This window comes from Passer montanus, unplaced genomic scaffold (assembly GCF_014805655.1).
Source record: "Passer montanus isolate IOZ18808 unplaced genomic scaffold, ASM1480565v1 scaffold24, whole genome shotgun sequence".
NCBI classification, from domain to species: Eukaryota; Metazoa; Chordata; class Aves; order Passeriformes; family Passeridae; genus Passer; species Passer montanus.
The window spans coordinates 1,731,895-1,759,883 of record NW_024367037.1 but is presented as its reverse complement, the minus strand read 5'-3'; the positions used below and the strand labels follow the sequence as shown (position 1 = coordinate 1,759,883).

Here is a 27,989-nt window from a genome sequence, read left to right as displayed (position 1 = left end):
GTAGAGGCTAGAAATTTTATGCTTTGCAGATCACAAATAATATATGCCCAAATTTCACTGTCCAAGCTGATTATATTTGGTGTAGGTTTTATTTATTTTGAAATCTTAGTGATATTTCTAATACAGTGTTGTACAGAATGATGCTGGTGCATTTATACCTACAAAACAAAAGTTATTGATGAGATAATATACCAAGTATATTGCTTTTCTATTTGCATGCCTTTGGCTCTCCAAAACCAAATTTTTTACAAGGACATGTAGTGGTAGAAAAAGGGAGAATGGCTTTAAACTGAAGTTTGGTTTACATTCAATATAAGGAAGAAATTTTTTAGTGTGATGGTGTTGAGTTGCTGGAAGAGATTGCCCAGAGAAGTAATGGTTGCCTCATCCCTGGCAAATCCCCACCACACAGGGTGGTTGAGTTGCAGTATTGCAGTCTGTCCATTAACATCCTAACTCAGTTCAAAATGTGCAGTCAGTCATACAGGTTTGGGCTTCTTCTGTCTGCGAAGTGGCACTCTTAAAATACCTTTTAAAAAAGTCACAGAGCAGTTGTTCCTACTAGAGATGAAGAACAACACTCTTGCTCTCCAGCCAGCAGCTCAAACATTTAAACACCCCCATGCCTCTCAGTAGTCTGAGTGATACTGGATGAGGGAGCACTATCAGGGACAGCATTTCATAAGAGAGGCCTGGCAGTGCAGACGGCTTTATTTTATGGGATCATGTGTCAGGAAGAGACAGCAAGATGCTCCAACATGAAGAAAGGAGGGAATGTAAACTTCACCAATGACTTGGATTAGCCCATCTTTCTCTGTGAGAATATAAACTTATGATGTGGTCTCACCTGAAGGTGTTATTTTATAAAAATGAATGCAGGGTAATGCTTGCAATTCTCTGAGCTGATGTTTGAGTCTTTCCCAACAATTACTGGCTGAGTCATCACTTTTAAAGAGTAGCTGTTTGTAAACAGATACAAATATAGTGTAGAAATCACAAGAGAAGATTATTTCATTAAAAATATCCTTCCCCCAAAAAGGCAAATGAAAATAAAGTGAAACTGGTATGTGTTTTAGCAAGTGGAGAATTTGGAGAATTGAAGAAGAGCTGGCAGTCTGTACTGGAAACTTGAAGTTGCTGCTGTGGCTTATGATAATTGGAAAGAAAATACTATCAGTATATGTGTAAGGAATAGATTAACCATGGCAGGGGCACACAGTTTTTGCTCTAAAAATAGATGTTTATAAAGTTGGGAAGGTAGAAATATTCCATAAAGCTATTCCAGCACAGAATTGTTCTAAAAGAAATAGCGTGATCCATTGTGGTGGTAAAATATATTCTACTTAATTGGTAGCAAGGCAGTGCGTTAAACAGCAACTGCTGACAGGAAACATTTGGGTAGAGTGAATAACTCGAATCTAGAAATATTAAATGAATTACCTTAGGAGCATTCTGAATCTGTAATGTGGGTTTTCGACAATCATTGTACAGCTGGGAAAATTTCAAAATCTTTGAGAGTTGCAGTGAGGGTTAAGGTCTCAGTATTTAAGAGAAGGTAAGTAGAGGGATTGAGAGCTAAGCCACTGAACGTAACTCCCTGTGCTGCAAGTGTTGCAAACCACTTAGGAAGTTGAGCTTGCTGGAGGGTTTAAATGGGGAGGGGGAGAAATAGGGTTGAACATTGTTTTTAGTGTGTCTACAGAGGTGTAAGGAAGGAATTTGACAGAAGTCCCTCTAGCGGAAATCACAGTATCTTGGATGCAGCCATCAAACAAGTCCATCTCTCCACTGTTTCCTTTTGGGAAGGAAACATGGACTGGGAATCTCAGTTGAGGTAGGTGTCAAATTTCACAACATAGGAAATTCTTGTATTCCAGACGGATTGTGCTTTTCTTTCTGCATCTATTTTCTGTTGACTGTATTATGATAATTTGGATGTGTCCCTATTTATAGTGCTGTTCCAATGCTCCTTCTGAGGCTTTTTCCTTTAATAGGCAATTGATCTCCTTGTTTTAGGACTGTGGATTCTGGCTAAGGCTGAATGTTGCCATAGCTGTGTTTGTGTCGTTTACTGATTTACCCCCAAAGAGCCCAGGTGGTTCTTGTAGTCTAGACAATTCTAGGAAAGTCTTGTCTTGCCACAACATTATGAGTTCACAGCAGGGTATTAGAGCAAAGAAGATTTGATGGAATATGGAGATAAAAGATTGGAAAAAGAGTGAGTGGAAGGTGTTTGCAAACAGGTGCTTCCTCAAGTAAAACAGTCGAGCTGTTCAGGAGAAAAATGTGCCTATAGGATGTCATCTTACTGTTCATGATTAAGAAGGGGAACCTATATCAATACTTTTTTGGAATAAGGCTACAGTTCTGGATTTTTGGTAGCTGTAATATCAGAAATGCACTGACAACAGAAAAGCAGTGTTCATGCAAGAGTTGCTCAACACTTTTTTTACATGCCTACTTGAGCTAAACAGTAACTTCAGCTTGTGTTTCCCAGCCATCATTTGTAGTTACTGGGGCTGAAAATTGTCCTCCCCCAGAGTCCTGTCCTGGGTTGAACTGCATGTCCAGTGATCCATAAAGTCTTCCTTCTGCTGAATGGAAGGGACAGCTCAAAAGTCAAGTCTGGACACCGTGACAGTGACTCAAGACAGATTTATAGATTTGAAGGTCTTTTAGATCTAGTTTAATTATTTTCTCAACTTTTCTCTGTATTATTTGGATGTGTTTTCATCTTTAAGAACAGAACTCTGACTACTTAAACCTGACGCATGTAGTTGCCTATAGGATTTTAATGAACATTCTGGTCTGTGATCAGAAACATGAGTATAAAATGTATGTTCCAATTAGTTAAAACCTCTTATTTATGTATTTACTGCTTTATAACCTTAATCCTTTCTCTTCCTTGACTCAGTTACTAAGCCTAAAGCCGTTGTCATACTTTATCCTCACATATTTTCTCCATATTTTTTCAGAGGCTGCTGATTCCTTAAGTATTGTGACAAGAGGAATCCTCATCTCCCAGCACTACAGAGTGGCCAGAATCTGCAGCCAAGTACAGGAAATCCTGGTTTTCAGTAAAGATTCATTTCATTGTCATGTTCTGTAAGCTTGCAGCTCACTGAAAGGCTGCTATACATCTGCATTTTTGTTATGCTATTCAGCTGTTGTGTTTAGCATGAGAAATGAAAGGGGAGAAAATGGGGACTCTTTTTCTAACAGTATTTTCCACTACAATAAATTCTGGAATCTGCTAAGATAAGATATTTGTGTAGAATTAATTGCTCAAATTTACTTTACATTCTTTATGTGCTGATGCTTTATCTTTGCCCCTTGCAGTGCTTGAGAATGTGAAATAATCACAAAATTATTGCTATTTAAGTGTGTATAGGGATTTACAAAAATTAGAGTGTGGTGTTAAAAAGCAGTCCTTTTTCTTAGAGGGCTCCCATTCTGCATCTCCTGGAGCAGGGGGGCAGGACAGTGAGTGAAACTGTAAGTGCTTATGTTCCAATTTTTGTTGCTGATGCTTGGGAACAGACCAGTGTTTTAAAAGTGAAGAAAGACAGAAGCCAGCAAAAATACTTAACAGGCTTTCCAAGTTCAAATTCTGGCTGGAGAGATACATGAAGCTGTGAAATTGGTTGAAATTAAAGGAAACACAACAGCATTGTTTACAGAGTGTAGTGATTGCTGTAAGCATATGAACTGTGTATAGCAGGTTGGTTGGATGATACTACATGACAGCTAATAATGTCTAACAAAGTCTGTCTTATTTTTGCTTACAGACAGGTACAATGGATGTTTATTCTTTTGGATGAGAAAAGTTGCTGTTAGCCCCCTGACAGGAGGAGACTTCTTGTGGTACAAAGCTTGGGTCCTTGCTCCTGCACTTTTGTTTGACCAGGTGGAAGAGCGCTACCAGAGGCACGCACACGCAAGGAAGGGCAGCCAACAGCACACAAATGGCCTGTATCCAAGCTGGATAAACTTTCTCCTCTTTCATGGGGAAGCCTTCCTGTGGAGATAAAAAAGCAAGCAAAAGAAATAATTCATAGGTACACTTTGATTTTGCCATGAATTTTTATTTTCTTACACTGTTTTAGTAAGGATAGCAAGTTTTACTCTGTCTACAGTAGCAGTCAGTGGCTGTGTCCTCTGCAAACCCTTCTTGTGGGTCTAGAGACAGCTGTAAATGTTTTACACTTTCAAAGCTGTATAGCTGACACATTCCTAGGGATATGGGGATTGCCCCAAGTGTTATCAAATCTTCACCCTCTCTTGGTTAAACTATGTTCATTCTTGTTGTACACAAAGCTTAACTGGTTTCAACAATTACTGAGTATGTTTTTTGTCACATAGGGAAGTTGCATACCAGAGATTTTGATGGAATGGTGGTAGAGCAATTTCTGTGGCTATGAGTTTTATTTGGGATGATAGACACGTGATGGCCTTTGGGGGAGACACTGCTGCTGTGTAATCCTCATATAGTTCAGGAACAGAACCAATCTTCAAACCCCCACACAAGGGTGTATTTGAGAATGGTCAAAGAAATTGCAATTGATGTGAGACAGTGACATCCAGATGAAATGTTCTCAGCATGGACATGTCTTTGTTGCTGAATTAACCAACACTGTACTCAGACCACTGCCTTTCCTGTCTGCCTGTCCAAAGTGCACATTCATATACCCACCAGGGCCCCAGTGATATTGGTAGTTCTCACTGAGAAATGCCTTCATCCCTGATGTCTGTTATGCAGCTCTAAAGCTCTGCTCAGAGATTTGTTCTACCTCTGAACCCCCTGTGGGTATGGAATGTCTGTGACAAGTTTCACTTCAACACTTCTGAGCATTACACACATCCGTAAGAAATATGGAGCCTGGGATAAGCAGGACACCTCAAGAGGAGACACATTTTAGTATGTGTAACCTCTTTGCACACTGGAGCCTTCTCATTCTGAGCACTACATCACTTCAAGCTATTTTCAATGGGTCAGCAGTAGATAACAATGATATTAAAGGATCTGGTAAGGGAAGAAAATAGATAATTCTTCCTTTTTTTAGAAGTTAAAAAAATATTTGAGCACATACATATTTAGGATTCCAGGCTGTGTAACTTGGCGGCTTCTGCATCTGAAGAATAACAAAGGCCATGAAGACAATTAGCAGGAGCAGAGGGCTAATAAACCTCCATGTGATCTGCCAGAAGAGACTGAGTTTTCGTCCGGTCATCCATTCCACATCTTCACTGAACCTTGTAAAAGAGGGCATGTTTATGATGATGTCAGATCTAGAGTGGTAACAGTTTCCCTGTTTTATAGCTTCCTGTAAGTTGGAAACACAGAGTACAGCACCGTAAATGTTTTCTGTTCCACACTATTCTTTAATAACTCACTGCTTGCTTGTGTAAATAATAATATCATTCAAGTAGGTCTTTGTTGAGCCATACCAGAGATTAATGACCAATTTACATTGTCAGTTTAATTACCTGAGCATGTAGTGTAAGGTTTCTAAGCTTAAATAAATTATGGTAATATGGCAGCAGTTTGGTAAACTGTTCAGATATTTAAAATAGAAAGACAAAATTGCCAAGGGAATAAACATAGCATGCTAGGAAGATGTTTCAGTTACCAGCACCAAATCAAATCAGGTCAGGGTCAAAGTTACTGCACCCTGAGCTGCATTTATGTCTTAGAAGAAAAAAATTTCATCTCTTTCCAACATACCTTTTAATTTTATAGATGTACACAACTCCAATCACTTCAAAGAAAGCGATGACTAGAAGAGGCACTGAAGCTGCATATCTGTCAAAAATGTCAATCCAGTAACTCCCTGAACCCAGTGTAAAACACAGAGCAATGAGGAAGCTAATTAGACATATTATACCTGAAGAAAAAAAGATATCTTTGTTACTAGAGTACTGGTAAGTTTATTTTTGTTCTAAATTGCTTTGTTCTTGTTCTAATAATTTTTATTCTCTCGCACTCTGTGGAGTTACAACAAGCTGTTTTTTCATTATGGGAGCTAATACTACTTCCCAAACTCAGTTTTCCCCTGTGTGTTGGCCAAGAGCACTACTGTTGCAGGAGGAATGCATTCATGTGACTCAGAGCATCCTTCAGTTCATGCTTCCTTCCATCAGACAGCCTGGGCTGTGCTGTGAGCCAGTGTTCATTTTTGACTGCTGTAGTGAGTTTCAAGTGCCTCATTTCCATGCAGCCATAGACTTAAACCACAGGCAGGTGCCACCTTAGAAGTGTAAGGACTCCCTGGATTTCTGTCCCCATTTCCTCAAAGAACTCAGAGCTACAAATGTGGATGTCCCTTATGTTCCAGCATGTATCATTTGGGTTTCAGCATGCTTCTGTACAGCCAGTTCACCTTTAGCCAAGATTTAGATTTAGGGTAATTCCTGGACACAGACACAGGCTACAAATCAGTTTTCTAATGTGTGGCTAATTGCTTCTAAATCTGGATGGCCTTTGGTTCAATTCTGTAAAATGTTGGCTCCAGACTTTTATTTTTTAAAGTTCACAATTGTAAAATCAATTAAAAATAATATTGGTAACTCATCAAGTTGGGAATAAATTTGTTTTTATGTGAAAAATTGTAAAATTAGGGATACAATTTAGATGCCACAGGAAGACCCTACAAAAGGCATGACAGCAGTATTTCCCATAAGAATTTAAAACAGCACATTGCAGAAATATTTTCCATTACTTGCAACTGCCATAGATTTTTCTGGACCAATTTCATGGTAGGATCTCTCAGACTCTCATCCAGCCTGGTTCTTCAGGAGCAGATTTCGTTCAATAACCATGGCTGGTTGAAAAGATTCCAGTTTTTGTGCCAGAACAGGATCACAAACCTTTATTCCTCGTTTTCAAGTGGTAATTTTCTACTCTGACCTGTTCACAGTAAATGTGAATCTGTAGCAGCATAAACCTGAGTGAAATAGGGGTGAATGACCTCTCTTGCAGTGGTAAGTTCAAATGCACGTGGTTATGGCAGACCAGCTGATGTCACTGGGTGCCTTAAAGTGATTTGTATCAGTGCCAAAGGCTTAAGGGAAGGCAAGGCTCTTCCTGATGACTGCAGCAGCTCAGAGTGGACTGGACTCCAGGAATAGCAATTTAACAAGCTTTCTCAGACTGGAACAGCTTAACATGCAAACTAAGAAAAAAACTGGCCAAGGCAATACAATATAGTCACCTGACAGCTTCTGCCATAACTGCTACCTCATCTCTCTGCTTATCTTCTGCAAACACAATCCACTGCCCTTACTTGCACTGTGACATTCAGCTAAATTCATACTAAAAATTACTAACCCCTCTGTGATATTAATTAAGCATTTAATAGTTTGTGCATCTGTAAGGAAGTCACCATCTTTGAACAAAGCAAATACCTTACCAGATAATAGCTCTTTAGGTGCTGACTTAGGTATAATTTGAAGCTCTAGAAGAGGAGTGAAGACACCCTCAATGTTTCCAAACATTGAAGAAAGGCCCAAGCTGAACAGCATTGTGAAAAACAGGATGGCCCAGGCTTGGGAGCCTGGCATGAGGATGATAGCTTGAGTGAAAACGATGAAAGCCAAGCCAGTTCCTGAGACACTCTGCAGCATTCACAAACAGATGGATAAAAATACACATTACAATGTCATTTCTCATGCATAAAGTAATTATAACACACTGCTGTCCTTTTCTGGAGTCAAGGTTGCTGGTCACCCAGTGGGCAGCCAGCAGTTGAGAAAATGTGCAGTGGAGAGTTTAATTTCAAGCGTTCTAGAGATACCTGGACAATCATAGAGCAGAATTTTAGCCTGCACAGAGAGATGGGTTCAGAGTAAAGTAGATTGGAGAGTTGTAATTGTAATAGAAATTGTTTTGCTAATACCATCTTAAATGTGCTCTTTAAAAATCTATGATATTCTGGAAAAAAAGAGGTAAAAATAAGGATATGATTATCACTCTTAACACCAAGAGAATTCATGAATCACTGGTCACAAAACCCCCTGTAATGGCCAAGGCAGAAAAGACTAACAGGGCAAAAGCCAATTTCAACCAAGTTTCTTTTGATTTAGTCTCCCAAGGACAATTGAAAAATGCTAATGTTGCTTTAACTTGGAAGTAAAATATTTCCAACTGTAAATCAGAAATGGATGCCATCAGAAGAAGTGAGACAGAAGAAACTGACTTTTACCAGGGCTGGAATCTTGTCCTTGCACTTCTCCATCATGAGAGTAAAATAGCCTACTTTGCCATTATTGTGTGTTAGGCCTGTCGTGCATTAGCACATACCGACTGTGCCAAACAGGATCCCTGGAGCAAGTGAAATGAGGTAGGACCAGAAAACAGAGAAGAAACATCTGTGTTTAGTGGCAGGGGAAATGCTAGAGGAAGGTTGGAAAATAAGGAGAGGCTTGTGATGTACTTTGGTGGTGAACAGTGTACATTGTAATAGATTTTTGATACCTTCCTAAATACAGATTTAGAAATTCCCATTCAGCATCCTTTCTCTATCATCTTTCATCTAGATGTGTTCCCCCCTTATGCTTATTTTTGTAAATCAAAGTAGCACTGAATCTAGTGTCCATGGTAGACTTCTGGTGGGAGCACCCTGCAAGATCAGTTTTGTGGTTATAATGTACAGTTTTGTTTGCCATAACAGACAGCTATACATTCAGACTATCCTACAGCAGTATTGTTATTTCAAATGTTGAAAGATTGATCTGTTGCATGATTGTGTAATATATAATTGCAGGTAGGACAGGGTACGTGTACTTAAAAGAAAAAGGAAGATACCAATCCTCTTACCTACTACCTCTGTTTAAGGATTACCTGTTGAAAGCAGTTACGGTACCTGATCAAGAAATTCTTGAAGGTCACAGCTTTTCAGTTTGAGTCCAGCAATTTTTTCTGGGTATGATGAATTCAAAAAACTAATCCAGGATGTATAGTTCTGTCGCATTATGCTTTCTTCTGGAAGATCAAATTCATTGATGATATTGATAATGTTCCTGCCAGAGAAGCCAACATATTTAAACTTTAGTTTAAAAGTTTGCAGATGATGTGGCTGGAAATGCTATGCTGTGTATTCAGATGCTACACCAAAGTTGTGTTTACTTTCTGTGCTGCTATTTACAATATAAAGGAGAATATTAATTGGCAGCTTATATATAAAATAGAAAATATTCAGTCTATTTAATGTTGTCTCGGACAGAAACGCTGAGTACTTTATACAGATGCAGTCTCTAAAACATTTTTGTTTTATCAGATTTCCAGACCATTTCTACTACTTGTGTTTAATAAGTTAGTGAAATAAATTTCTGGTGAAGTAGAAAAAAGTGGGGATTTTTACTACTTCTAATGCTATCCTGAGAGTAAGGTGCAAGCCTTGGTGTACTACTTGAAGTGGGTTGTTCTGCAATTTGTCTTACTTCTTACAAATGATCACCCTTGACTCAATCCCATAGTACTTTATATTTTTACATTAAACTTCTCCATAGAGGTGCTTTTCCTTTCTAATGAAAATAAATTTCTCAAATTTATATGTCTTTCAAATAACACATTATCACATTATCTATTTAGGCCCCAAAACCACAGTATAACTTCGGGAACACGGCATTCTCACCTGTCCAAGCAGTCCCAGTAGGCCGTGGTTGCTTTAAACCCCAACACAGAAAAGACTGGGATGGAAGCATAGAGAGATGTCACGCTATTCACAATTGCTACTGTCACAGCATCCTTTTCACAGTCATTTCTAGAGATAGCATTCAAACAAGTGAAGTGATTAAAAGGGCAGGTTTTCTTATCTGTGATGCAGTTATTAATACAAACATTTTTTTTTAAATGTCTTCTCTCCCTCCCTCCCCTTCTCTGTTCTGTTAGAAAATCTAGTGGGCCTTTTAGGAAGACAGATACTTTTCTAAAGATCCTTTAGAAAAATTAAGGGAAACATTTTGAAAGTTTTAAGAAATTGCACAAAATGCAGCAAGAATTCAGCCAGCTAATAAAGGTTGTAGTTCTACTCACTTTGTTGGATTGTAGCTCGCAAATGCAATAAGCCCTCCAAAAGCCAAAGAGAGAGAGAAGAAAATCTGTGTAGCTGCATCAAGCCATACACGGGGATTTTTCAAAGTGTTCAGCTGAAATAATTGAAAGAAATGCATGTATTACATGTATTATTACATGGCTTAAATTAAAATTTATTTTCTCTTGCTGTCTCATAGCTCATCTATTATTTCACTTCTGAAATTTTGAGCTGAGTTGCCATCTAAATACTGTGAAAATGAGAATAGGTACTAAACAGGTCAGTAAAACAAGTGTTTTCAGGAGTATCATTGAGGCTATTTAAATGTGTGCAACAATTACAGAATCTTATTTATTGTACATTTCGTCTGTCTGATGATAAAAATGTGGTTCTAAGTGAAAGACACTAGAAACACAGTAGGGAAAATATATTTTTCCTCAATTACTTTCTTTTTTTTTTAAATTCACATACCTGCAGTTAAAGAATATTGTCTTCTTAAAACTCTATAAACAAATACTAAACCTAAACTGTTTTAAGAAGAAAGTGATTCTGTAGCTGTCCAAATTTGCTTAAAAATAATTTAATGGAAGTGACTAAAAGTACAAGCAGGCAAGAAGAGAACAGTTATTAAGAGCAGCATCTGCTATTCAGAGTGCTGTGAAAACAGCAATAAAAGATAGAATATCAGCATAGGTAATACAAAAAAAAAGGAGAAACTGACAGTGAAATTTGAATTTTGTTTTAAGGGCAGTATGATACAGGAAGGTAAATTAAAAAACAGTGATTGGTGGATTACAGAGAACATTAAGCAGTTCTAAATAGCTCCACTAAAGAATCTTGACATTGAAATCTATATAAAAGAAAGAGACAAAACATGAGTAATGCACAAAATGTAAATGTGATCAATGAATGTTACTTTCCTGCAGAAACTACAAAGTGGTGTGTTATACCCTACCATGTGAATTGCTCTCTGATCCATTATCAAGGATGGGGACTAGAAGAATGTTTTGCTAAAAGTGTTTTAAAAGCTAGATAGTTCAAAAGTGATGCTGGGACTGTAGACTATTTCACTTTGTTTTGCAACAGTCTGAGTTAAATCTGCATCCCAGTCGTGCAGGACAGCTTGTGTGTTGTGTGTCTGTGTGCCTGTGCTAGTGATCCAAGTCCATGACTGGAACATATGTAGGAGTGAGAAGTAAGTACGCCACGAGACCCTTCATTGCATTTTGGGCTTCTCTGAAGCTGGCCTGAGCTTGAAGAGCAAGAACAATGTGTCCACCTCAGTTGTATGGATTCAGGTAATGCCATTACTGCAGGTGCTCTCTCCACAGGGAGGCCAGTGCTTTGACCACAGCAGAACCAGTGTCACCTCTTGTACAGCACAACCTAACAAGCAGATACGAGGAACCATTGCTGGCTGAAGTGATTCAGCAAAGGCAAACCCTGCTAGAGGTTTATTTTGAAAGATCATAGTCAAGCCCTCAAAGGCCAGAGTGCTCACTGGCAGGACCTTGTGCAGATGCTGTTGCAGTGCAGAAACTTGGCACACACATGGCTCTGTGGCCTTCACACTTTGATTAAGTGCTGCCAAGTCAGTTGATGCTGACAGATGTGACTCCTAAAAGTCTGGCTTTCTCACTGGGAACTTTGGCAAATGAGTCTGGAGATAGTTTAGACTGGTACTAGGTGCAGTGCATTTATTGGCTCCAAAAGATACTAATCAACCCCCAAACTTGAAAAGATAATGGGCAAGAAAGCATGCCATGGCAATGTCATTATCTGGTCTTCAGCAAATTGTTAAAAGTATTTTATATTTGTATGGCATAAGATTTTATAAGCCTATCTTCAGAAGAAAAATGTGCTGATGCCAGAAACATGTGGATGAAGATATACAATCAGTGTTAATGAATGAACAGGGGAGTAAGGAGGAAAGGAGATATAATTGCTCCCTCGTGAGTAATAAGGTGTTTGGATTCTTGTATATGTGAAGCACAGACAGAAACAGAATTAAAAATTACTGGGGTCCCTGTGATGTGTAATTTTGGTGTAAAAACATCTGATGGTTTTGTGAATAGAGGATTTGGGGTCTGTGCTTTTTCTTTTTTTCTTTTTTCTTTTCTTCTTTTTTTTCTTTTTTTCTTTTTTTCTTTTTTTCTTTTTTTCTTTTTTTCTTTTTTTTTTTTTTTCTTTTTTTCTTTTTTTTCTTTCTCTCTGCTTGTTAAATAGCTGCTCAGTTCTGGGCACAGGCAAGTTTCCCTACCAAGTTCTTGGAATTGTTAATTGCCAGAGAACCTCCAAATATTTACAATCTCTGAAGTTCTTTCAAATGTGAAAGAGACTGGAGAAGGAGATATTTGTATTCCTTAGGTTACACAGGTGTCCCCTGAAGCTGAACCATGCAGACTGTTGCTGATGCATGATGGAATCTAGTTTATTTGTTTCTGCTGCCTCTGGTTACATATTTTCCAAAAACCTTTCCAGAAGTCTGTTCTGTTCCAGCCCCTGTGTGGCTTCATCATTGTGCAGCTTCTGCTTTCCCCTCCGGTGTCACTTCAGGATACATTTTTGTTTTCTTGGTAGCTTCATTTTCCAAGTAACCAAGAATTTCGAGAAGGTGAATGAATCATCAGACTTCTGTATGTCTGAAAGTCAAGGAAAAGAAGTATTAATTATTTATTCTGAAATTTAAGGTAGAAAGTGTGTCAGATGACAAAAGCTGATTATGTATTTTTGCATGAAAATAAAAACACAGCCTCACATAATTAAAATCCATATGCATGCTTTTATTATTTGTGGTACTTATTAGCACTTTCCAAACTTGGAAAGTGAATAAACTTCAGAAAATTGTGGTTTAGAAAAACAAATTCAGTTAGGTGGCTATGATGTTGAAACTGAGTAAGATGGGACTTTTTGTGCTAGGTATTACTTTCATAGACTTTCACAAACAAAAATGAGGTGTCACAGTTATGAGATAATGGATGTAGCAGCTGTTACAGAGAAACTACAATTTCTGCTGCACTGCAGAGTTGGAAAGAAATTGGAAAATATTGCCTCCAGTCAGGGAAGAATGTCAAGAAAGTTGATTTTATGTATTTTTAAAACAAGCTGAAACAGACAGTAGGTGATTTAATTCTTACTTTATTTTGCTAAAACTTCTGCAAAAAGACAGGAAAAGAAGAAGAAAATAGCACACATTTGAGAAACATGCTTTACAGTTTTGTAAACTGATGGGGTCTGGGTGGGCCAAGTAAATCTCTGCCTAACAGCCCTCCTGTACAACTCACTTTGAGGCATCTCCTGTGGAGGTGTAAAAGAAAAACCGGTGTTTGTTCACAGGGAGGGTGGGAATAGCCTAACAGCAAAAGCAATACTGGTACTGCAGTTGTGGAGTAAGGAGATGAAGAGAGAAGGGCAGCATTGAAGCTGTGTGCTTACTGTGCTTTTGAAGTCCTTGAAGTGCCACAACCCTGTGTAGCAATTGGTAGGTTAGTTTAACAAAGCCATCTGTCTTACACTAACTTTCTGTGCAATGGCAACACCGATAGCAGGTATCACTCACCAGGCTGTTACATCAGCTTTTCCACATTTGTAGATAAGAACATCACTAAAACCATCTTCAGATGACTTTTCAAGGATGTGCCCAGGATCTGCTTCCTCAAACCAGCTGACCATCAGCTGCAGGCTCTCTGCAGGTGGATTTTAATTCTGACTTCTGTTCCAGTGTACAAATCCATCCAGCTCTTTTACGATGATCTGCTCCTCCTCAGCACTGCAATACCTCCAGGCTTTGTGAGTACACACAAATCTAGTTTCCTGCATTCAGTTCAGGATCACTGCAAACTAAATTCCAAAAATGCCTGAGCTCTTCCAGAGAAACCTGACAGCCTAGCTGAGACCAACTGATGACAGGCCGAGGCGTGTTTTGTTTGTGTTGTCAAAGCTGCTTTCTTCACTAAGACATTGCTTACAGTCCTGTCTGGCCCTTCAAAAATGTAAGTGAATATCCTGATCTTCTGTAAAAACCAAGCTTGTCCTTGAATTCTGGCAGCATTAAATGGGTGTCTGTGCCACTGGGCTTGTAGGAAGAGGGATAAAACAGTGTCTCATGTGAGCTTGCTCTTGCTCTTGTCCTTTTCCAGCCTGACATATAAAATATCTCTGAGCTTCTTGGCTTATGTTTTCTTTAATATCTGTGTTCTTGTTGTAGGAAAGGAAAGGAAAAATCCAGTGCTCCTGTGTTTGAAGCACTGCTGTGGCTGCGGAGGCAGCGGATGCTTGAGAATGTGTCAGTGAGTGCTGCTTTTCCTCCTCTACACCCACCACTTCATGGAGCTTTTTAGCCATGAAGGCAGAGTTGTGAGGAGCCTTTAGTGGATAGCAACCACTTAGTGGGACAGTTTGACTTTGCATTTGGGAATGCTGCCAAGGACAGTGTAGGAAAGGTGCTTCTGAAATGGCCAGCATGTGGAGGGATCTGGAACTCCTGTCCATGTGAGAAGTTCAACATATGAGAAGTTAAGAAAAATGGGAGCAGGGCTGTTCTCCAGCAGTTATTTTAGGAAGAGATATGGGGAAGGGGAGAAATACTATGAAGAAACAGGGGCAGGGGAAAATTACTTTCAACCTTCCAAAAAATCACTTTACAGTGTAAATTCTCTTTGTGAATTCTTAAAAGATTAAAACTGTGTAAATTCTGTAGCAGTGGCAGGGAAATCCCATCTTTCTCATGTACTTGTGAAGTACATCAGTTTCACTTACACATTAAAGACTGAGTCACCTTAAACTGAGTCATTCTTAAACTTAATTTTCCAGTATTTTCTTGTAGGCTTACTACTGAACTGTTAAATTCTTTGCTGCTTATTTTCTTGTATAAATATATTAAAATAATTAAGTCACTTCATCTCAGAAAAAGACCTTAGCTGAGCTCTTGGATAGACATCTAAACCAGGAGTTATTGGAAAATAGTATGAAATCTGAGGAGGAGTAAAAGAAAAATTAATACTAATACTTACATTAGGGGTGAAGAGGTAAATCAGACCTTCAGTGGCTCCTGGTAGAGTGAGTCCTTGAATAAGGAATATAGTCAGGACCAGATATGGAAATATTGCTGTTACATAAATTGCCTAAAGTAAGGAGGTCAGAAGACAGAGTTACTGGCAATAAGATCAATCAATCCTATTTAAATTATTGCAGCATACAATAATAATAATAATATTAGATCAGACAGCTACAGATGAGTATGGCCATCTTTCAAATAAGCAGAGGCTACTTTTGCAGAATATATTTGTAACAAAATGGCTCTTACAACTGTGAGAGGAAAGGCTGGTAGGGCAGAAGTGTTTGCAATGGAAAAAGAGAGAAGCATCATTTTAAGCCACTTGTACTGCTGTTCTCAATTTGTTGGACGGGGAGCATACTGGATGGTAAATGGGGTAAAATGGGGTAAATGGGGTTTTCCTTGTGGTAAAACCTCAGTGTCTGGAGGGCAAGATTTCAAACTGCAGGATAATCACTTCTCTACCCTTTCCATACCTTCCCTGTGGTTTCAATTCCTCGGATGGTGCAGAGATAGACAATTGCCCAGCAAGCTGCTAAGCACAAAATGAGCCACCACTGGAACGTGCCACTCTCAGCAATATCTGGTGTTATGTTCAAAGTTTTCCTGTACCAAAAATAATTTACTGCAGTGCTTTCATAACATTCTTCATTAAACCCTGAAAAAAAAAAGTGGTAAATGTTAGAATAAATTGTGGGCTGCAAAATCTAATACAGAGATGGACTTTTTGCACTCTCTGTAATGTGCAGCAAGACAAACTCACAGCAGGCTGAGACTTTGAGGCTTAGGAGAGACCTTCACCAGAATATCACCGGCATTTTATACAGGGAATAACTTGCTGATTAGAAACAGTGTTGCACTCAGTGCAAGGTAAAATCTACACTAATTGTAGTGAAACAATGAAATTTTTTAGCTGTATAGCTACAAGCTGGTAGAGCCATAACAAACTTCAGGCAACTGAGGATGCATCTAAGTCCAGGCTTCCCTGGCTATGTCATGGCCCTGTGGTGGGGAAAGACCCAGGCATTGGCCTCTTTGGCCCCTTTGCCCAGACAGGGGGAATGCCTGAAGAAAAGGGAACAGGGAATATGTTGTACACCATAACCTGCAATGTCCATTGGTCTTCCTACTCTAGAACAGTCCTAAGGCCTCCAAAAGAAAGTTTAATTCCACTATGTTTTGTCTTTTTTCTTAGCCTTTTACTCAGGTGGTATTTCTTGCTATGCCCTGGAACTTGTGTACTCTCCTGCTCTGAGAAAAAAAGGAAGCTTAAAAATATTTTTAAAACCTGAGAATGTTCTTCCTTACTCTGTTTATGTACACTGTCTCTCTTTAGTCAGTAAAGGTTTTGTAATGGATAACAGAACTTGATCTTTATTTTGTTTCCCATTTTAAAGTCAAGCATAAGGACTCATGGACTTTCTGGCTATTGTTCCTGTGAGGATGATGAATTTGAGTAAGCTAGCATGACTCCTGTACCTTTTTAACAGGAAATCAAACCAGGACTTGTGCACAATTCAGGGCGAAATAAAGTGTGGTTTCTTGCTTAACCCAGAACTGATGTTTTGCTAGCAGTGCTCATGGAGGTGCACTTACCTGTTCTGTTTTCATTTAGCGGACAAACACTCCAAGGAAGAGGTTCTTGGAAGGAGTTTATGAAATACCACATCACCCAAGTTAAAACAGTGTTGTAGTATAAGCTCACCAGAATCGACACCATCCACGAACCAACTCCTACAGAAAGCACAAGATCTCACTTCAGAAAAGTTTTGGAAAAAGTTATCAGTCAGTCACAGCACTAGCTGTTAGAAGCTCACGTTTCCTCATTTTTCAAGATTTTCTTCTTCATCCCTTTGATGCCATTCTGAGATTTTCCCGTGAAGGATGGACATTTTTGTCCTCAATAGCCAAACACTGGTGCACAATCCCCCAGATCACCAGCCCTGCTCCAGAAATGCTGAGACTCTCTACTTACATACAAGGTTAGGGTTCAAATCTTTGCTGTAGTATGTAGTCCATTGTTTTCTACAATACTGGACAACTGTAATAGCAGAAAGCTAAAGAGACCAAAGTTTTATAGTGTGGTGTAGCAGCATGAGACCATTCTTGTTCCAAATCATGCACAGGTGCCCTAAATTTGGCACTGTTTTACTCCTGTGATGAGGAGGGAAGAATATCAACACCACAGTTTCTGCTTTCTTGTGTTTTTGCAAGGGAGTATGAACATGCCTGGTTGTAGGAGATGGGTTTAGCTGGAAGCATCGCCTGCAGCTTGGTATTTCTTCCTGTTTCCCTCCAGCCCTTAGATGACTCCTCTTACCCTGCCCTTCTCCTCCCACACAGGCCCACAGGCAGGGCCATCAGTGCCAAGCCCATCTCGGGCACCTGCTTAAAGCAGGTCATGATCCAGCAGAGCTGGCTGAAGCATGCAGGAGTTTCCCCTTGCCCTGCAGGCACAAGGGTGTTATGTCAAATACCCAGTAGAGTCTGCCTTAACCTCCTCCTGGTGGCTATTCTGGATCACTTTTTGCAGCCTAACAGTGGTGGACATGGGGCACCAGATGTGGTTTTTCATATATTAAATAAGTAAAGAGCTGGCAGTAGAGGACTGCATATCAGTCTGATGCACAATGCCATGTGGATTGTCCCTCATGCCCAGCTATGTTGACAAAATCCCTTCAGTAGCCCCACCCTCTGATGGAGGGGAGCCTTCCCATGTGCTTTGGACTCATTAGGAGGTACCAGGATCCTTGATTTCCTGTCTTTCTGTCGTTCCTCAAGTCTGGCTATTCGTGGACAGAGAAGACTGGGTCCTGGAGGGCCTGTGCTAGAGGAGCAAGAAGCACTGTGGGCAGGCAGCTCTTGTTGAGCACCAGGGTATGGTTGGTATGGGGCACTGTTGAGGAGCAGAGCCCATGTTCATTATGCTCCTCACAGCAAAGGTTATTAGGTTTGCATTTAGGCTCTTCAAATGATCCTAAAATGTACCTGAGTAACGCTTGTTGAGAGCAATGCACAATTACAGAATCACAGAATGTTTGGGTTGGAAGGGATCTTAAAGATCATCTAGTGCCACCCCCTGCCATGGACAGGGACATTTCAACTAGAGCAGGTTGCTCAGAACCCCATCCAACATGGCCTTGAATGTCTCTAGGGAAACCACCCCTAAATATCTCAACACCCTCATTACAAAATATTTCTTTTTAATCCTCACATTCATTTCTTTTTATATCCTAAAACACATCAGGCACAGGTCTGTAGGAAGTGAGTGCTGAGTGGGAGCTGTCTGCAGTTCCTTGAGCTGGGGCTGAAGGGACGTACCAACGCCTCCAAGGTAAGGAGAGATGGTGTTCCAGGCTCCAATGCTGCCTTTCCTCAGGCACTGCCCAAGGGCCAGCTCGAGGTGTAGCAGTGGGATTCCTTCAAAAAGAAGAGCGATGAAGTATGGTATCAGGAAAGCCCCTGAAAAGACATTTAAGTGTGATTAAGCCACATGATTTTTCTGCATCTCACTGAAATTACTGGTTTATAATTAATCTGCTTTATGAGCCTAACAAAGTCCTTGTAGGATGTGTTGAGAGAGGGATCATTGCTAGGCACACCTACAAGTGACATCTGTTGCTGGTAATTTTGGTAGTGAAGATGGAGGGGGAGGGACTAAGATGCTTAGTGCTGCAGGACACTTCCCTCAGGCATTGCTACAGCCCATTATAAGTAGCCTCACTATTTCATCCATTTCCCTTTCTTTTAAGCATCTTTTGTCCCCCTTCTCATAAAGCACAAGGGTTTGCTTGTCCCCTATTCCATTTGTTTTCCCTTCAGTGCATTGCCTCATTTCATTTCTTAAGGCTCTCAGGCCTGTGCTCCTCTGTCCTGCTCTGGAAAAGCAGGATTATGTGCTGTATAACCCCAAGAGATCAGGTTATTTTATTGCATAAAGCTCTGCTCAGACCACAGAGCCTCTAGCTAATGAAAAACTGAAAGCAAGGTTGAAGTTGTTCTCTGAGACATGTGAGCCATGAAACTTCATTTCTTCCCAGTTTGTGTCCTTTACATCTTTTCTGTTTTCCTCACAACATCTCCCTTTGCCAGAAGCAGCGTGTCCTGTTGGTTGCTTGTGGGAAGGGACCAGTCCTACCAACAGCTTGGCTGGTTCCTGCTAAACTGTGTGCAGTGCCTCGCTTCCCCCACCTTCCCCCAGAAGGGACACACATTTGGTGTGTCAGTCCTTCTTTTTGCTGACTTGAGACCCGAAGTTTCATCAGTATGTTTGTACCACCTGCTCAAATGGCCAATTAAATTGAAATGGTGGAATAGACTGAAGTTTATTGCCATGACCAGCAACCACAAAGTCTCTTTTCTCCAGGGAGACAAGGACAGAAGTCCTGCCTCAGCTGCCTCCCCATCCTCCTACAAAAGGGAGCGGATTCTGTGCTCTTCATGGCTTTGTCAATAAACCTGTGCCTTGTTCTGCCATTTCTGATTTACCTCCAGACCTCTTATCTCGATCTGCTTACCTCTGCTCTTCCAGCTCAGGAAACTTTCTCTATGCTCTGTCTTTGGCCCTGAGAGTGAGGTGGGGGAATGCACAAGGATTTCTGGTCTCCACCTGGAATGGCGCCTGGGTTCTGCAATCACTGGCTATTTAGAAAGGCTGGGTAGATAAAATCTAATCTCTTGAGTTAGTGTTGTATTGCAATAACTTTGCTACCTCTTGTTACATGCTGTAATAAATACATACAACACCCAGAGAAGGTGTGTTGTTGTATGGTTCAGCCTTTTATCAAGCTAAGCGTAGAAACAAAAATCACAAAGCTCTTCTCAGCAAAGAACTGTTCTTAACCTGCCAAACTTGGAAATAAATGTCTCACCTTAAGACCTCTATTCTCGAAATGTTTTTAACTGAGAAGCAGATTTGAAAAAGAAACCTCACAGTTGATTCCCAGTATGTTAAATCCTCAGTTTGAGGCTCCCAGTATGAGTATCCTCAGTTTGAGGTCCCTTCAAGAAGAACCCAGTAACCTGTTGCCATGCTCAGTCCGGTGGTCTGTTTCAAACCTGCTGCAGTATCCCTTTCCACCTTTCCACAGCACATCTGAGGGTGCCAGCCCAGCCTTCTTATGCCTTGGGCTGTCTCCTGAGAAGAGCAAACTGTTGAGGCAAGTGACCAGAGCACTGCAGTATGGAGTGCTCTACTTCTTCATCCATCTGCCTGGCTCTCCACCAGCTCTGGGCAGCAGCTGCAATCCGTGCTGAGCCCTCACTAGCAGAGCACTCCATAAGAGACCATACTATCTCCCATATCATATCTCCTGGGAAATAACTGGGTAATAATTAGTGCAAACTGTTATCTGTCTCCCCTTCTCTGTTTGCTAGTTGAACCACTGGCAGCAGAGAATGTTTAGACATTCTGCTGATAAGAGCATGTTTACTTTGTGCTGGCTTGTGTGTATCTTCAGGCATATTTACAGCATGGCAAAACATAATGTCACACTTGGAAAAAAAAATACTAATTTTCCATGAGAATGATATAAAATAATCTGCTATCTGCAGATATGAAAATATGGCAAAGGAATGGGTTAGCAAGAAATAGTTTATTAATCTAATCTTTATCAAACCTAATTCAGGTAAATGGCTTGTAGTGTAAAGTAAGTTTTTAGTTATTCATTCCTTTGCATCACAATATTTTTAGTAAAAAAGAACAGAGGAAAAGAGCAGACAGTCTGCTGAAGCACTTGAAGCTTACTCTTTTCCTCAATAAAATCCCCCACCTATAGAGAAATATGGAGAAACATTAACAGTAAGCTATATAACAGTAAGATATATGGAATAGTGAGTAGGAATCCTCTAGCATTGTATAGTTGAGGGCTCTGATAAATAGATAGAGGAGGATGTGCCAGAAGGCAAAAAATGAGTACCTATTTTAAAAAATGCCATGAGAAATCAAGCAGAAAATCCAAGAAGCAGAGAACCTAAGGCACAGCAGGTACCACAAACCAGAGCATTCCAACACAAGCACAGCAAAGCCTCAGCAGAACCCATGTGATGTTAAGCCCAGGCACAGCAAAACTCTGTAGATTTGGCTTCCATGGGGCATGAGAAAAGGAAATTATAGCAGAAAAAATCATAAAGCACAAGCAACAAATTAACTTGTATTTGTACATTCTACAAAAAAAAAAAAAAAAAAAAAAGAGTTTAGGGTATTTTTTCGTTAACTTGTATTTGTACATTCTACAAAAAAAAAAAAAAAAAAAGTTTAGGGTATTTTTTCCTCTCGAAAAGTGAAAAAGGAAAATTACAGTGGTGAAGCATTTTTAAATACTTTAAAAGCCTGTAGAAATGTCCATAAAAATAAAAAAGTATTGCCAAAGCATGATTTAGTTCCATCCCTGGGGTGTGACTCAGGAAAATTTTAGTCTACAACATTCTTTCTGTCAGAAAGACAAAGACTCATAAGGCATCAATCCTGCAAGTAGAAACACATGGTACTAAAAGAAGGTCAAGGGAAAAAAAACCAAACCAAACTCTTCAAAACTTGCAAGAGTCAAAACTTATTTTGGAAGGAATCCTGCACAAGGATATCACAAAGCTGTGGAACAATCCCCTGCACATGGGAAGGCACAGAATACTACAAAAGCTTTTTCAAATCAGGCTATCAAAAACTGCACTACTGGTAAGCTGGTGTCATTAACAAGAGAGTCCCAAGTGTGGAGGAGCACCAGTGTGTACCAAGACTGCTGAAGAACCTTTGGAGTGGAGACAGCTCCACAGCCACAGCAGTAGGAAGGAAAGGAGCAGGTGCACTCGAGATGCACAGAGGGATTTTAAAACCTGACCCCTCAATTGCAGTGCACAGGCAAGTCAGGTCAGGACAGCAGCTGCCCAACCATGTCCAGCAAAATGAAACTTGAGGAGCACGACCTTTGCTGTATCACCTGCACGTGACAGTCTGGGGGGGAAGTGCATGACCCTCTCGGCAGCCTGGGGAGAGCTGCCACTGCTCCACGGGACAGAGACACCAGGAGGCTCCGGAAGGAGCACAGGCTAAAGTTGGCTCTCAGCAACCAGCAAAGCAGAGTGAAACAACCAAATTGGGTTTGTCACTTGGAAAGAGAGACCCACAGACTGGGCTAGTGGAAATGTAAAGCAGTTTGAAGTATCAGCTGGGCGACCTCCTAATCTACGTGTACTAAGACCTGCAGAAATCGATGTGGTTCAGTGAGAAGCAGAGAAAAAGACCCACTAGGTTCGCTTGATATTGGGATACTAAGACTTCCTAAATGGTGGAGAAAAACTGTAGGGAGGACTGATCAAAAATCAGGAAGGACTGATTCAGTCTTGCATCTTACTAGTGCCTGTGAATCAGCTAACAGAAGAAAAGCAAGTGACTTGAAATGATTATTCAAAGACACAGCAGCATTTGAAAGGCCAGAACATGAATAATACTTTTTCTTCAGATAGAGGTTTGGGAGTAGAAGAATTATAATAAAGACTTAAATGACCTGGAAAGTGACAAAATAGTAGTTTTGAAGGAAATGCATCCGTAGGGTCTGAAAAATTGAGAAAGCACATCTCAATGTGATAAAATGCAGCAAGCATTCAGAGATCCACTTCATCAGTTCTGTTGGTACATCAGAGGAATGGGGATGGGTGTACTTTTCCAAAAGACTAAGAACTTAATGGCAAGGTACCTGAGATAATTTATGCAATTTTATGCAATAGGTGAGAACTACTTGTTCAGATACAGAGAAAAACATATTAGCTATTCAAAGGGGATTTTCAGACCTGATCCATTCTCTCCATGGCAGTTCAGTGGCTAAACAGTATGGTATAGTCAACACAGCAAGGAATTACATCACACATCAGATGTGAAAAAAAGCAACTTAATCACACTCAGCTCTCTCTCTAGAAAATGGCACTCCATGACTTCTTTTGTGTCTTCTCACATGCCTCAATCCAGATGAAAAGTATGAGCTACTCTAAACATTATATTTGTGCAGCACACTTATAATGGCATTCATGCTGCCTTGCAGGCACAGCTTACTGACTGAAACTTGGCAGGGTTGAATTTCCCACATAAATGACTATACCTCCTTGAGCTACAGTGAGGGAGCCTAAGTCATGTCCAGAAAACCAAAGGGGCAATGGCCATTTCAAATGAAGATGGGTAACACCCACAGATAACTCATAAAATAAACTTGGCGAACTCCCCTGTGAAATTTGAAGTATGCAAGCAGGCACCAACCTGAGATGTAAAGGGCAATCAAATATAACAAATTATGAAAGGATTGACTCCACATGTCACAGCTTTTCACCAAGGGCTTAAGCAGGATATGGCAATAAACCGGGAAATGAAGTTTGTTACTAGCTGTAACCCAATTTTTCTGTCAGATAGTGAAGAGTTCTGCTCTTCCCAACATACTATGTTTGTTTTGGGGGTGTTTGTTTTTTTGTTTTTTTTTTTTTTTTTTTTTGGTGGTTTTTTTTTTTTTTTTTTTTTGTTTGGTTGGTTTTTTTTGTTTGTTTTTTTTATTTTTTTTTTTTTTTTTTTTGTTTGGTTGGTTTTTTTTTTTTGTTTTTTTTATGTTTTTTTTTCTTTTTTTGTTGTTGTTTTTGTTGTTTTGGGTTTTTTTTGGGGGGGGACGTTTTTTGTTGGGGTTTTTTTTTTGGTTTTTTTTTTACATCTTTCAGTTATACAATCTGTTCCTCCTAGGCTTTGTTTTCCTTTTGAGGACACAGTGAACCAGGCATTTCACAGCACGTTTTAGTTCAAATTTGAGCAAAAGGTCAAGTAGGCCACGAGTTATGAAAGTCTGTAAATGGTTGTCCCAGAAGTAAACAGTTCCCCATTTGTAGCATGACTGTAGTGTGTAGCAGCATGGGGTTTAGATGGTGGTTGCTGCTACCTCCTATAGTAGTGTTTATGTGTATTTATTCTCCTAGCAAGAAACTGTATTTTATATTACAGATATTTTTCAGTAATTTTATAGGCTCAGGCACTATACACATTTTTAATAATCATGGGTTAAGCAAGCATGTATATATATGACATATATATATATCCACTAGCTATAATCCAAAGTAAACCACTGCAGTCAGTTCTAGCTAGAGCTGAGTTTGTTTCTCTGAGTATACTCAGATGACTCTGTGTACACATATAGATGCATGACTTGTTAGTGTCTTAGTTTTAAGTGACAAACTCTGTACTGGGCTATTGAGAGAATTCTTTTCAATCCCAGTTGCCTGGGAACGTTTGCGCTTGTCTCTACCAACTGTGGCAAACAACCTTCATACCCATTAGTCATGAAAAGTAAATAGCTAACTTAACTCAGGCAATAAACCCAAATAATCAGTAACGGCAGCAGGTGATAAATGTCAGCAGAACTGATATTATATTAGATCTGAGTTACTGAGTAACACTAATGTGCAATGAATCAGGGCCAGAGGTCTGATGGGAACAGCTGACATGAGACAAATACACAAGCACTTGTTTTCATCTCTTGTTTTTGAAAAGATGCAGAAATGAGGATATCACCTGAACCAGCTGTAAAACTACCCGAGAAGCCATCCAGCCTTCAAGCATGTCTGTGCCATATCCATGCCTGGTTTCTCCATGCTTATGGTTATGGCTGCATGCAGAAAGCCATGGCACCTCTCAGGGCTCCCAGTTAAACACAGTGCTGCTGGTCTCTCCCATGTGCACATCTTCACATGCATACACGCAGGATTTATGCTCCAGTACCCCTGAAATCTGTTGGGCTTTTGCACCTGAGTTGTTTGCTTTCGAAAATGCAAACCCAAACCACGTCCCTGCTTTAAATTAACAGAAGAAAAATGCAGCTACTTTACACACAGATATAAATGCAAGAGCTCTGTCTTCCCAGTGATCTTCATAACTCACTCAACTTTTCCAATGCCAGCTTTCTAGGATAAATTATTCACAAAGCTCACAGCACTCTGTTAGAGAGTCCATCCTGCTACTGAGCACTTTGAGACCTTTACTGAAGGGGCCAATAATGACCAAACACTGGCTGCCCATCCATACATTGACCTTAATTCACCACTGTCTTGTGCCACTGTTGGTGGTGATGCAAAGCAGGAATGGTTTGCCATTCCTGAGTCTGGTGGCTATTTTAAGCTGGTTTCTCACTGGCAGCATTACTGCTCAGGGAGCAAAGGAGCAACTCAGCCCTTGCCCCTGCAGCATTTCCCTGGTTTTGCCCTCTTTAAACCTGCTGTACCCCCTGTCTGTTTTGTCCCTAGAAGTTCCTTTCTAGGGACGTGGAGTTCTGGAGCTGGATGCACAGGCAAGCAGGCTTTCTGAGCACTGCTGAGTCCATAAGACAGGTCACCTCTTTGCAGGGACAATAGTGGAGTTCTGGAGCTGGATGCACAGGCAAGCAGGCTTTCTGAGCACTGCTAAGTCCATAAGACAGTGACCTCTTTGCAATCAGACTCATGCTTCTCTTGGGGCAGTGAGGATAGGAGTGCAGAGGACCCCAGAAGGGAGGGTGGAAGGGAGAGATCAAAGCTCAGGAACAGATGAGCGCTGCTTCCTTCTGAAGTGAGGCTGGGATCTGAAACACCACTGGCCACAGAGAAGCAACAATTGGCGCTTCATAGGAAAGTGTGAGAGTCTTCTTATGGCCAGTAGAACAATATTTCATCTTAATCCCAACTTAGCACAAGCGTTGTGCAGCCTCTTGCAGCTGGTGGCTCCAGAAGCTGCTCTGTGCAATGAAATGTGTGGAGGAGCTGCATCTTCCTATGGCCCTGCCTGGGATTTTCAAACTTTCCACTGAGCACTTTGTGTTAATCATTCGCTGCATTACAAAAACATCACATTATATTTGCTCTATTATGTTATTTGTTAATCCTGAATGTTTTCCCCCTTGCTTTCCAAGACAGAAAGATCACCTGAGATGCTGTAGGGGATTTGACCTACAGCTCCTGCTCCATAAGAATATTTTCCTTGCAGGTCTCATGCCATATCTGCTATGGGGATGCCTCTGTAAAGATGTTCATCATGTCTCATAAATGCCAGTATCATTAACTAAATTGACTTTTTTTCCCCAGTAATTCCCATGGACAAATGCAGAGAAAGAGTGTGCAGTCCTGGCTTTCTAACCACCTAGTGATGGTGCTTTTCTGTGGGAGTTTCACTGGGTGTCACATTTTTAAAATAAATAATAGAAACTGTCAAATGTCCTGGGAGAAATCTAACCTACTGCTTCTTGTCTTATCTTATTTCTGTTTGTGTAACTGTAACTCTCAGTTGTTGCATATTCAGCCTTAAAAGGCTCCTTGCCACAAAATAATTTCCATTTTCTTGTTTATTGGCTATGGTAATCATACTCTCCAATTTTCAATTTCATGGCCTAAATAGATTGAATTCTTAAGTTGTTTTGTGTCCCAGAAGTTTTCTAACCCTTGAATAAATGCTGGGACTTTTCTGCATTTTGTCTTAAAAAATTTTGTCTAATTTTTAAAGTTGACTTTAAAAAGTGGATTTTCAGAAAAAGTCAAGGACTCAGAAGTTGTCTTACTATAGGCAGCAATATCTCTGTCTACTTCCTAGTGTTCTGCTTACATCTGACAAGGTTCTTTCGCTTGATGCAACCTGCTATAGATCATTCATTGACCTACTCACCATAGTCCCTATCTAAGTGGCTGCTTCTCTCTGAAACACCTTCCTTTGCAGGCTACATCCATTCTTGTTCCTTGCTTGATTGAAATATATGTAGTTCATCAAGTAATACAGACACCTCAGTAAAACACACTTGGATGTGATAAAATTTTCTGTCACTTGACAATTTCTCCAGGTGTGAATTTTCGGTTTCTCCAATTAATTGAAAGATTAATAATACTGGACTGAAACAATTTGCTCCCTCTTCTTTAGACAGCTTACTGTGACAGATTTCAAAAGCTTCTGTGAACAGTGAGTTACCAAGTACTCTTTTCAGATCCATTTATATTTACCAAATTGTCTGCTTCCAAAGCAATTCTTTGTGTAACTGATGCCCAGGCACAGGCTTAGGCAGCTGTCCATGACACCTGTCAGGCTCCTGTTGCTGCTCCATCAGCTGAGCACTTTAAACAGCCTCACAGACAACCAAAAGCACAAATTAGTTTTGTTCAGAGGCAATTCCACCTGATGAGGTACCTCCGAAGAGCATGGGTGGGGAATGACTCACTCACCATCCCAAAGGGAGGTTCAGTGGCCATTTGTCTAGGGGCCAGTTCCCTCAGGCCTCCCCAGGGCTTCTCATTTCTTCTTGAGGTAGCCAGCTGCAGGTTCAGTTTCCTGCTTCCATTGGGACTGTAGCAGTATAAAAACTTCAACATAGATTTGTTCTATCATCAGTCAGGTCAGCATCAGTCTGGTCTTCTTAACTGAACATATCATTTTGTAATTAAATATATTTCTATGGAAAGAGCTAATTAACTGGTGCAAAACATTAATGACAATCAGCATGTTTTAAAAAGGGGTATAACTGCTATAAATTATCTAATTTCCATGCCCGTCAGAAGTTAGTATAGTTGCATGAGAATTGCAGTTCAGTATTTTGGCCAAGCCCCGTTCCAGTCTTACCGCCTCCATGTATCTGACACAAGTATGGAAACCGCCACACGTTCCCCAGGCCAACGGCAAATCCGATACAGCTTAAGAGATACTGGAACTTATTGTCCCACTTGGGTCTGCCATCTTCTTTGGGGGTTGCAGGTGTTGCTGATAAATCTTGTGACATTTTAATGAATTGTCCGTGGCTCCTTAGCCCCTTTCCCTAAAAATGGGAAGATGCTTCAAAATCTGTCTCTCCAACAGGTTTTATGCAGGGTGACAGAAGGATCTTGGAAGAGAGGTGGAGCTTTCTTTTTATCTGATGCAAAGGGCTGTGTCA

The 27,989-nt window shown here is 40.3% G+C and overlaps 1 protein-coding gene and 1 long non-coding RNA gene across 5 annotated transcripts; one reads left to right on the top strand and one right to left on the bottom strand.

The window, feature by feature from the left end:
* The first annotated feature begins 91 nt into the window (after window positions 1–91).
* LOC120503038 lies at window positions 92–15,037 on the top strand. 3 transcript variants are annotated; one of them, XR_005627647.1, is made up of 5 exons: window positions 92–1,834; window positions 2,976–3,105; window positions 3,789–4,058; window positions 5,741–5,922; window positions 14,239–15,037. It is a non-coding gene; the product is annotated as an uncharacterized LOC120503038 (long non-coding RNA). The 3 variants fall into 3 exon arrangements; XR_005627648.1 differs by lacking the exon at window positions 14,239–15,037 and adding an exon at window positions 8,763–8,882; XR_005627649.1 differs by lacking the exon at window positions 14,239–15,037 and having other exon boundaries at window positions 2,976–3,077; window positions 5,741–5,802.
* On the bottom strand, window positions 3,099–27,989 carry LOC120503036 (sodium-dependent neutral amino acid transporter B(0)AT3-like). 2 transcript variants are annotated; one of them, XM_039711161.1, is made up of 12 exons: window positions 27,680–27,986; window positions 18,409–18,549; window positions 16,684–16,821; window positions 15,564–15,745; window positions 15,044–15,154; window positions 10,034–10,146; window positions 9,633–9,761; window positions 8,862–9,018; window positions 7,410–7,614; window positions 5,726–5,885; window positions 5,091–5,253; window positions 3,099–4,018 (listed from the first exon to the last, which is right to left on the bottom strand). In XM_039711161.1, exons 1-12 carry the CDS (start codon window positions 27,834–27,836, stop codon window positions 3,806–3,808), a joined length of 1,869 nt encoding a protein of 622 aa, XP_039567095.1. In that variant the 5' UTR covers window positions 27,837–27,986; the 3' UTR covers window positions 3,099–3,805. The 2 variants fall into 2 exon arrangements, with proteins under 2 accessions (XP_039567095.1, XP_039567096.1); XM_039711162.1 differs by lacking the exon at window positions 3,099–4,018 and having other exon boundaries at window positions 5,196–5,324; window positions 27,680–27,989.

Bases quoted from the DNA above. Each gene is read 5' to 3' on its own strand.
- LOC120503036 (XM_039711161.1), bottom strand. From the start codon at position 27,836: ATGTCACAAGATTTATCAGCAACACCTGCAACCCCCAAAGAAGATGGC. The intron at 15,155-15,563 runs GTATGGAAAGGG...TCCTTACTTTAG, and splicing joins GAATTGAAACCACAGGGAAG to GCAATTTATGTAACAGCAAT. The intron at 5,886-7,409 runs GTAAGGTATTTG...TTTTTTCTTCAG, and splicing joins ACCTAAAGAGCTATTATCTG to GTATAATATGTCTAATTAGC.